Here is a 12,182-nt window from a genome sequence, read left to right as displayed (position 1 = left end):
ATATATGGAGAGTGATTTCGAATAGAAACCAAACGTCATTCATAATACAAATGTCACACGTCTATAATAATACAAAAATCAAAAGTCAATCACAATGCAATTTCAAATGTAATAAAATGTAAAAATCTTTAGTTTTTTTTATTTTATAAGTTGGTAATGATGATGGTGACCTTACAACAAGACAGATAAGGCTATCTGCTGATTTCAAATGACTTCTAAACGCTCCTTTTTTAAACGTTAGTTGGAGACTTTAGTGACAAAAAGTACCAAAAGATTAACCTTTACCACAATATATATATATATATATATATATATATATATATATATATATGTATATATATATATATATATATATATATATATATATATATATATATTTGACATTAAACAACGTTTTTAATACTTTAACCACATTTGACATACATAATGATCTTTACCTTCCCTTTTCTAATATCCTTTGAAAAAAAAAACTTGACGTTTGGTTCTGTTACAAAATTTCTTCTCGCTTATCTAATATGTCTAATCCAAAAAGACGGAATAGTAAACCGCATTGTTAGATAGTGCGGCTAAACATTGGACCGCTAGGTAATGCCGTAGAAAGAACTAGCTACATTGTTCGATGAGGTACTTTTTGGTACTTGGTACTACAATAATGTATAAAGATTGACAAAAGTGATTCCATTTACTTACTTTTATATCTGTGCGATAAATATAAATTGTTTTGAGCCAACTTATTTTCTCTAATCCTTTATAGACCTTCAAGTTCACATTTTATAACATTTATCTATCTGCTTTGTAGATATATTTTTTCTTTTTTTTTTCTGGTTCACTGCTTTTTAACATCTCTTTGAGACATAATTGTTCTAGTAGTCTAGGTGTAGTAGTCGTAAAGTTTCGAATTATCAGCTTTCTAATAATCATATTTTCTCCTTCAGTCTTATATGTTTCAATCAACACTTTTTTTATCTCTTAACAAATTCTAATTGAGTAGCGAATAATTCTAAGGAATGGTTACACGTCAGAATAGTTAATATAAATTAAATGTTTTTTAGGGACGCTTTTGGACTGACAAAATGATAGTATCGTTATAGGATTTTTTCGCGTCTAGATTTGAATTTAACTAAACATATTGTATTGTTCACTTAACCGTATCGTGTTTCGATGATTGTGGGTCTGTAAAAATTTAAAATAAACTCAAACGTCTTTAAAGCCTCACCAATGTAATTGCCTTTAATATTCCTTTTTCTTTTCCTTATCTCCTTTGTTTATCCTACCATTCTATGCTTTTCTTGAGTTACACGTTCTTTTAGGTACGCCTTTACTTTCAAAACTATGTTCCTATTTCTCATACTTAATAGCTCCTCACAATAATTATTTTGATCTCATGAATCTTGTGGTATTATTTTTCTCTTAATTTTAATTTAGATGTTAGTTCTAGACTGTGACTGGTTCCATTTGTAGATTTGATTCACTTTTTGTAATTTATGATCTGTTGTCTTATTCTAAGATTCAATTAGTGGCCTCTATTCATCTTCTTCTTCTCCCATTATCTTCTCTTTTTTTTTAATCCCATCATATGTGCAGCATATGTTATGACATATAACATAAATGTAATCAAGTGTATTATATTTTTTACTTCTTCACTTGCATTTAACATATTATCTTATGCATAATTGCAATCACTTTTTTAGCACTATGCATATGCAAATGTTAAAAATTATATATTTCCAAAAAGTACGTCATCTAAGACATTCCACAAAAACTTCCAAAAATCAAGCACACATAAAAATAGTCATACCCTACATCCACGTCTAAGTTTAAATGGTGATCGGAAAATTCCCCTTTTACAGCTTCTATCAAATACTAAACGGTGCCACCTCAACTCTATGTTCGAGATAACATCGAAAGAAAAAGGTTTAAAAAATGTGCACTGAGCTTTTTTGTTACATTATTATTGGGTTTTTACTTCTCTTTTTTTTACGAGTACAACTAAGTTCACACCAGGTGTCTCGTAATTTTTACCTAATAAAAACAATACAACTAAAAATAAGTAGTTCAAACGTCCTAGTGTTGTTTGTGTTGATGTAATCTGCATGATTTTTTTGTTTTGAGATCATCTGTATCAACACTTTATAAACAATTGTAAAACAGTTGAATTTATTATGGTATAGAAAGCTGCCTTGTGAAAAATGCATGATTGTAGGATTATCGGTTTTAAAATTGAAAGAATTTGTAATGCTACTTCAACTTAATAGTGCAAATGTTTTGTTACGGGAAGTTTAGAAAAATAAAAACTTCAAATCTAATATATTACTAATAGGGGGCGCTGATGAACAAGCATTTATTTGATGAGGAGATATTTATCTAGTTCAATCTAAATTAAAACATGTCGATCGATACGAATATCAAATGGGAGATTAATAGACGAATTGAGATTGAACATAAAAAAAAATTTAATATTAACGCTTTCGACCCCCTTGGGACAAAACTTTCAATCCGAAATCCAAAAAATTGTATTAGGTAAATGAAGCCCAGTTTTACATTGAAATTAAACGTAGTAGTATTTAAAACCAAACGGCTATGTATCTAAGTCATAGGCAAACCATCATTCGTTTAACCTATATTTTTTATTGATAATAGTTCTTGTCCATTCAGTTTGATTTCAACCAAACTGATACAGCTGATTTAATGCTGATTTGTATTTATAAGTAAACCTCATCAGAATCACTTAACTAAACCATATTCTGAAAAACAAACCGAGGTTATACAAAAAAAATGGTAAATGTAGTGTTCTGATTTATATAATTCCAATGACTGTCTTCGGTGGGACTAATCAATCAAATAGTTTTTTTTTTTGTTTAGAATGAACCCACGTCTACCACTGATTCAGGCAGATGTACAAAGTTCGTCAACCATTTTATTATGATTCAGAATTAGACCAAGAAGATCCATTTGCCAATAGCGATATTTCTGAAGATCCAACCTATACAGATAGTGAAGATTCTGTCGATCGATATCCTCCTGGCAGCGATTCAGCAGAATCAGAAAACCACGCACATTCGATGATCAAACAGCATGGGAAAGTTATCGTTTTCAATTCTAAGCTGCAGCTAGATACTTTAATTCCTCTATTCCTGTTGTAGCCCACAAATGTTCCAAACATGAAGCAACCCGTTATTCTTCATCAATGATGATCAGTTGAAGAGAAATGAAGCTTCCTCAAGATCTAATCTTCGGAAGATTGCCTCCCTGCGAAGAAGAACGTCCATCTCTGACGTATATCGAAAATTTGGAAGGAAAATTGGAAAAAGTTCACGAATTTGCTCGTAAAAGTTTAAAGCTTCAAAGTGAAAAAGCCAAGGCCAGGCCATTCGAAAGGGGTGACTCAGTATGGATATACAATCGCACACGTAAGAAAGGACTTTGTCCGAAACTTTAACGAAAATGGGAAAGCCCGTACACCGTCCTGCAGAAAATAAACGATATAATCTATTGCATCCAGGTTTTATCTAGAAATAAACCCAATATAGTGCATATCGAGAGACTATCCTCATACCATGGAACTGATCCACCCTGTTGGCTTTAATCGGTTCCTGATAGACCAGTTATTCGCGACGAATAACTATAATGGAGGGAGCAGTGTTACGACAGTTCCGTGATATACAAAAAGTATGTTAAGATGTTATCGAAAAATTCCGAAATGTCTAGTAATGTCTAAAACGTAAAATATATATATATATATATATATATATATATATATATATATATATATATATATATATATATATATATAACCTAGAGCTAAGATTAATACTAAAATATTACAGGAATTCAACCGCGTCGATTATCATTGCTTTCGACATCCTCTTCGAGGCCTTCTTCGGGTCTTCCGAGGTCTAAGTCACCCGACCCCCCAGACACTACTACAGTGATCACTACCCAATGCATTACTGGTACTGGGAACAGAGGACGGGTAATTTATACCGTCGACGGTGACGTGGTTTGGGTGGAGGTTGGCGTGGGGGTTAGCGTGGAGATAGGCGAAGGGGTTGGTGGGAACATTTCTGACAGTAGGATTTTGATAAACGGGTGGAGCGGACAATATTTTCTTTATGAGAGATCTTCAAGGTTCAACCCGGAAGACTGTTGAGTTTACTATTAATTCCTGTAATAGTATTAATCTTAGCTCTAGGTTTAATTGTACAAACCGATATAAACGGAGGTTGTTGACATTGAATAACGGAAGTACTTGAGATTTTGAAGTATATAGTTGTCATTGTAAACAAGTATTGTAATATTGTTGGTGTTCCGAATAAAGTATTTTTAAAGAAGGGTGTAAGACTGCTTATAAAACAAAATATTTTAAGAAACATGTTTGGTGCTTCTAGCTAAATTGTACATGAATCGCCCGAACAAGAAAAACTTCAAAAACATACTATACTGATGAATTTGTTTAGTACACTTTTCAGAAACACAGGCCAGACAGCTCTGCTTAAAGTATTGATGAAAGCATGAAAAATTTCAAAGTCAAAAGCACATTGAAACAATATATTCCGAACAAACCTATAAAAAGAGGAATAAAGACATGGGTACTCTGATACTGGTACACACACATGATATAAATATTTACAGTGGAAAAGAAATCAAAGAGGGAAAGGAGTTAGAACGAAATGGCAAGACACTGAGGAAGCACTGTTTTTGAGTAATTGCCACACAGATACCTTAACTAGTGTAAAACGTAAAGGACTTGATGATTCGAAAGCAGTAGTATCTTGTCCAGAAGCTATAGCTTTTTACAACTGCTGTATGGGTGGAGTTGATTTGGGTGGCCAAATTTCTGGATTGTATGATTTAGATAGAAATTCGCTTAAATGATCAAAAAAATCTTCCTTTAACTCACGATGGTATCTTCTTCGTTGAGTACCGTGCCCAAATTAGGCAATGATAGCTTCCATGACAATTTGCCGGTATTACTTTCGATCTTGCGTGGCATGTAAAATTCATCTACTGATATGCCAGTCCATTGACGAATGTTTCGGAGCCATGAATATTTCTTCCTACCAATTCCTCTTTTTCCTTCGATCTTTCCATATATGCTCCACATACTTAAGTTTTCTCTTTTTTATCATCGTCATCAAGTCATCTTCGCCTTGACCTATTCTATTTAAGACTTCTATGTTTAAAATGCGTTGAACCTATGATATTTTGAGCATTCGACGATATGACCACATCTCGAAGGCTTCTAATTTGTTCATCATATTAACCTTCATAATCCAGGTTTCACATCTTTATAGTAATACAGGATACACATAACAGAAAGACGGTATTTGATTTTAATTTCGATGCAGGGCATCTGCAAGCCGCTTATACATATTTCAATATCTTTAGGTCTCATCAGAGCGACATATGCAGTTGCCGACTAATTCATCAATCTGTCTTCTTTACAAGTTTTAGAAAGCACAGTGGTAAAGATTTGAATTTAGTTTCGACATGTAGGAAATTTTAGGATTCCTAGTGTTGTTATACACAACATTTTAGGAACTTGATTCTTAGTTGTAAGTTCAGCTGTGAATTGTACAGTATAGGTTTAAGTTTCATAAATGCTTCTCTTGCAATTTATATACGAGTTTTAATTTCTTCATCAGGATTTAATGTCTCGTTTATCCAACATCCTAGATATTTAAAATGGATAACTTTTGTAATCGGCTCATTGTTGACAGTTGGTTGTATAGGACCAACGTATTGTTTACTAACCACAAGTAACTTTGTCTTTGATGTATTTATGCCAAGTCCGTTATTGGAGCATTCTCTAGTGACTCGATCTATAAGGAATTGAAGATCTTCGATACTTTCAGCCATGATCGCTATGCCATCTGCATATCTTTTGCTCGTCCTTCCAAGGGTTCGTTAAATATTATTTCCGAGTACACGTTAAATAAAGTTGGGAAAAACACACAACCTTGTCTAGCAGCTCTTTATTTTAATTATCTTATTTACGAATTCATATGCTATTGGGGTATATAAGTTTCTTTCTGAGTTGTCGGGGCTCTTATTCCTTAATACTAAAAAAATGCTTTACTCCTTACCATTTGTAGAAATATTTTCTTGCTTATATTTTGTACTATTACTGGTGAGATTAAATCTAAAATTGTTTTTTTAATCCACCGAACCACATTATATAACCAAATGATAGTTTTTGTCGTGAAGAAAAACAGTGGGGTCAAAAGGGTTAAGGTTTACAAAAAGGCAGAAGAGAATATCGAAACATGTGTAGAAATATGCTAATATACTACTTATCTGTTAATAAAAAATGTTTATTGCATTAAAAAAAAATAACCTGCACCTAAAATTTGTAATTTTTGGCAAACTACTAAAAATTATAGCATTAATAGATATTTACATGTAAATCTGTAAAACATCTAAAATGTATTGTTTACAAAATAGTTGAAAAAAAAAAGATTAAAAACTCTTCACAGATTACATCGCACAAAAGATAAAAAACAAAATATGTTTTTGTATCATTTTTGGAAATGTCAAAATGATTCAAGGCATGTGCAAATTCGTATGTTCAACATAATTATACATTGTAACTGAAATATAAGTTCTGTGGTTATGCTGCCTTAATAACTACTAAAGTTTCCAGTCCATTAGAAATGTGTATTTATGGAGCGGCGTGCAAACAATTCAAAAGACTATTTCAGTAATGAACTGAAAAAATTTCAGATATTGTATAATTTGTATACAGTACATCTTTAATAGGCTTTGTTTTCATTCAATCTCCGCTTCAAAGTTTTAAATACTCACGTACTATATAAAGGATCAAAGGAAATGTAACAATGAATTACCCAATGCAAGAGACTTTATTTCTTAATGATTTATTTGGTGGAATCAAAATCATAATTACAGTAATGTTTGTGCGGTATTTCCCAACAATATCTCTCAAATTAAATGATATCGACTATTTGGAGAAAATAATTCGATTGTGATTTAAAAGACTACACTTTGGGGAGGTTTGCGACAAGATTTGTACTTCTTTTTGTTCCTCCTCAGCTTTTCTCTTTCCTGAGGTCGCTGTTCCTTACTCTTCGTCGCCACTAATTTCTCTTCATCGGGTCTACTTCACCTAAAGCTTTCTCTCTCAAGTCTTCTTCACTTAAACATTTCTTTCTCAAGTTTTCTGCTACACAGTCCATCCATCTTCGGTTTTCCACTACCTCTCCTTACATCAACTTGTAACAGCTCTATCCTTCGTCCCAAATAGTTTTCATTTCTACGTCTAACATGACCAAACGTTGCAGTTTGTTCTTGAATCTTTTTTTGACACTGTAGTTACCCCTGCTCTTTCCCTAATCAAGTCGTTCCTGATCCTGTCGCTTCTAGTCTTACCCAATATCCACCGTAACAATTTCATCAACTACCTCCATCTTCTTTTAGTGAATCTTTTTTAAAGGCCACACTTCACCGCCATACATCAACTAATGTCTCACCACAGTCTTGTATATCTTTCGTTTCAGCCCTTCTCCGATGTTTCGATCAAAGTACCTCGTTCATTCGCTTCCAGTTAAACCAACAGTAAGACAAGATTCGTACAGCAGTGTTAAAAAATGTATGTATGAAAACCATTTTAATTGTATGTCATTCGGCACACCTAGCAGTATTATGGCCCACAAATATCTTCGTTTTAAAGATAAGTTGTTTGTTTTATATATTTTATTTCATACATAAGTTTTACATATCTCTATTTTCTGAAGTAGTTTTACCAATGATCATATATTTTGTGTTACATTTGTTCATTGCTCTATTTTTCCAGCTGTTAATATTGTTGAATATTAGTCGAGAATAAGAGATTGTGCAAAAAAATTTTGTTTTTGCCCAATCACCAACAAACACCAACATTTTCAAATTATTTTATGGGAAAATTTATATTGAGGAAAATAAAAAACTATTAAAACTTTTCGTCGTTTCTGATCGTTTTCATTTTCTCATATAATATATTTTTCCAAAATAAAAACTGTAACAGCGAGAAGCCACCGATAAACTATTTCGAAAAAATTTTGCTTCAAAGTTTTACAATATTATAACATAAAAGTTTGAACTTACGAAGTGACATATGCAAAAAATCATCTCGAATAACGTAGGACGGAATACACTAAACATTATTTTAAACTAATTTTAACTAATAAACGAAAGAAATAAATCTAATTACGAGAGACACCTAAATATTGCTGCATTCTTAAAAATTAACAACACTAAGTAAGTAATATTAATATTATTAATAGAAAATAAAAGACATTTACTCTAGGATTACTGGCAACTAATGGCACCTGACACGAAAATTACTCTTAAAGCGTTGCAATTGGTGATATTTATTTTGTCTTGAAAATATATAGAAGTGGTAATTTGTGTGAAAAAGGCAAAACATTCTATTCGCTATTCGTGAAATATTCTGAAGCATCTCCTCTGCAGATGGGGCAGGTTCTGTTTGACTAAAAACAAAAGAAAAAGAATATGTAAATAAAATAAAAAATTGTCATAGATCTATAAAATAATACCCACATTAGGTATAACGTTACCAAGTTACAGTTTATTTGGTATTGAGAGATAGTTAAAAATTCTAACTAAGATTTCTTTAATTCTAAAGTATGTTCTAAATTTATAAAATATTTGTATATTTTATAGAATTAAATAGCAAACCGGTCTTTAAACATAGTTTTGACTTTAGTAATGTTTTCTTCAATCGCATTTATGTCGCACTAAAAACTCTATACCTATATATATATATATATATATATATATATATATATATATATATATATATATATATATATATATATATATATTTATATATATATATATATATATATATATATATATATATATATATATTTATAATTCTGATAACTTTTTACACAGTAAGTTATACAATTACAAGAACAGCTCGAGGTCATACTGATCGGTGGTTGCCTCGTGTAGTCGCAACTTGTCATTGGTTAGACATTAATTCCTAATCGATAACAAGCTGTGAAGACACGACCCACCGATCACGTGTCTGAATCTGTCATCTCGAGCTTATCTTGGGAATGAACGTAGTACAGTATCATAAAGGTGGGTACACATATGCGAGCCAAACGGTATACGTACCGTACGCGTACAGATCCTTGAAAAATATTCTATATCGTACTGATCGCATACTTATATAGATCCATGGAAAGCGACAAACCAACAACGAACACGCATGTGCGAAATGATTCATTTTATTTATAATTTGGGTACTAATTTATGTTTCTGTTTTGCTTGTTTAACAAAAATAAAAATATGTACAATAATCAGTTTACTGTTTTCTCACGTCTCTCTATGAAGTAACACGTCATTCACACAATGTCGATTTGATGAGACAATAAAAATGTTCGCGGCGTCTAGTAAGCGCCGTCCAAACTGAAAGACGAGCTTCCTTTGAAGTCGTGGAATAAACCGCAACAATTTGGTTCGAGACGAGTCACGATGAAACAGTACGCAAGCGGTTTTTTCTGCGTACACATTAATGAATATAGCGTTCGCATACCGTATGCATACCGTTTGGCTCGTATATGTGTACCGACCTTAAGATTATGACGGTTAAACTGTTTATGTAACGAATTACATATTAGTCTGTCATATATCCAGGCGGGAGAGGCGGACGAAACGAATTCACTTCACTGTGAATGATTGCGATTCCATGATATTCAATGCCTTCAACAATCCCTTCCAGGTGAGGCGTGTACGCTTAAAAAACCGGAATATAAAATTTCATATTACAAAATCTTTCATTTACTATACACAACACAGGCATACAACCTCTATGAACGAATTAGAAATGAAACAATTACTTTAAACAAATAAAAAGGGAACACTGGCAGAGCTTCTCAAAACAGATGCAACACGACTTTTAAGGAACACAAAAAACAAAACACATGTAAAATGATCAGAGGACAAAAAAAAAGACATGAACAAACTAATAAAAACCGAAACACATTCAGAAGGAAACATGGGCAGACTACTTTCGAATGAATCACCAAAACGTGACGACGAACGAAGAAACAAACATTGAGGAGGAAGAGGTAAGGAAAGCATTAAGGAAATGAAAAAATAGTAAATTATTAGGAGATGACATAATACCGCATGAACCCCTAAAGTAAGGAGGACCAGTTTTGATCAAACAACTATTAAAGATAATCCAAAAAATATTACAACAAAACAGAATATTACAAGAATGGAGATCAAGCATCCTAATACCTCTCTTCAAAAAGGGAGACAAATCGGACCCGGAGAAGTAGAGGGTAATTAATTTACTTAACACAACACTAAAATTAACAACCAAAGTGATAACAAATAAACTGAGTGAAATTATGACACTAACAGAAGAACAACAAGGTTTTAAGTCGGAAAGATCATGCACCGACGCTAAATTTATTATGAGGCAAGTGCAAAAGAAATTATTAGAATACAACAAGCAGGCATATCTATGTTTTGTGGACTTTAAGAAGGCATTTGACCGGGTCAAATTAAAGGATATTATAAACTTATTGTACGCAAGAGAGATACCTTTCAGAATAATCAAAACGATCGAAAATATCTACCAAATCAACACAATAAATGTACACTAAAGTAAAAGACTATTGAAGCTGGCAATGGGATAAGACAGGGAGATTTCCTGAGTCCTCTATTGCTCAACCTGATTATGGATGAAATAATAAAAAAAAACAAGAACTAAAAGAGGATACCAAATGGAAAAAAAAACTTTAAATAATTTGCTATGCAGACGACACAATACTACTATCTCAAAGTGAAAATGATTTACAATGTTTGCTGCACCAATTTAATACAACGCCAGAAAATTTAACATGTTAATTCCCCCCCCCCTCCCAAAAAAAAACAAAATGCATGGTTATAAGAGCAAAGATTATAACACTAACAAGAGAACAAGGTTTTAGGTCGGAAGATCATGCACCGACGCTATATTTATAATGAGGCAACTGCAAGAGAAATCATTAGAATACAACAAACAGGCATATTTATGTTTCATGAACCTTAATAAGGCATTTGACATGGTCAAATTAAAGGACGTTATCCACTTACTGTACGCAAGAGATATACCTTCAGGAATAATAAAAACGAAACGATCTAAAATATCTATCAGAACAACACAATAACAGTACAAGTAGAAGAAGAACTAACTGACCCAATTGAAACTGGCAATGTGGTTAGATAGGGAATTTACTGAGTCCTCTATTGTTCAACCTGATCATGTATAAAATAAAAAAAGTAAGAACTAAAAAAGAATACCAAAAGGGAGAAAAGCAACTTAAAATAATCTGCTGTGCATACGACGCAATCCTAATCTCCCCTTATAGGTGAAGATGCCTTATAACATATGTTACACTAATTTAATATAACCGCCAAAAAACTTAGCATGTCAATTTCTCCAAAAAAAAAAGACAAAATGCATGGTTATAACAGCAAATCTACTAAGATGTACATTAGAGCTAGAGGGTCATATAATAGAACAAGTGATGGACTTAAAATTTGTAGGCATCAGACTATCTAGCTACGGAAAGCTCGAAACAGAAGTGGAAGATCAAGTGAATAGAACAGATAGAACCGCAGGTTGCCTGAATAAAACAAGGTAGGGAAATAAAAATAAAGGGAATGAAATGAATGGCAGAATTTACAAAACAGTCATCAGACCAATAATGACATACGCGGCAGAAACACGACCTGACAGAAAGGACAAAAACAATGCTAGAAACAGCAAAGATGAAAACACTTAGAAAAATCAATTTTAAGACACTATGAGAAAGAGCTAGAAGTACAGATATACGTCGGAGATGCAAGGTAGAGAACATCAAGGACTGATGATGATGATGATGATAAAAATTTTTCTGCTTAGAAAACGGTTCACACTTTTTCTGATGGCAAAAAAATTTATGTGTCCATTCTTTGACCGTTTTTTTTTTGGGAAGAATAATTCGGAGGTAGGTTCATCCATCGTTATGAAACAGGGCAAAATGTCCTTTGGATTCTTGCGAACACCTGCCAAAGGCTCACGAAAGAGTTTTAAACAAATCAATTATTATTCAATTTAATTTGAATGAACTTCTTTATTATGTATTTATAACTACTACATGATATTTTTGTGGATGAAG

At 32.5% G+C, this 12,182-nt stretch overlaps 1 protein-coding gene across 1 annotated transcript in view; it reads right to left on the bottom strand.

Annotated features, from left to right (window-relative positions):
- Window positions 1-1,936: 1,936 nt before the first annotated feature.
- Window positions 1,937-12,182, bottom strand: part of mura (ring finger protein murashka) — a 30,125-nt gene continuing 19,879 nt past the window's right edge. Inside the window, exon 9 of the mRNA XM_072544357.1 lies at window positions 1,937-8,486. Coding sequence (XP_072400458.1) covers window positions 8,424-8,486 — 63 coding nt within the window. The 3' untranslated portion in view covers window positions 1,937-8,423. The remainder of the gene's footprint in view (window positions 8,487-12,182) is intronic.

Source organism: Diabrotica undecimpunctata, chromosome 1, assembly GCF_040954645.1.
Source record: "Diabrotica undecimpunctata isolate CICGRU chromosome 1, icDiaUnde3, whole genome shotgun sequence".
Classification (NCBI taxonomy): Eukaryota; Metazoa; Arthropoda; class Insecta; order Coleoptera; family Chrysomelidae; genus Diabrotica; species Diabrotica undecimpunctata.
This window is presented reverse-complemented; position numbering and strand designations above follow the sequence as displayed.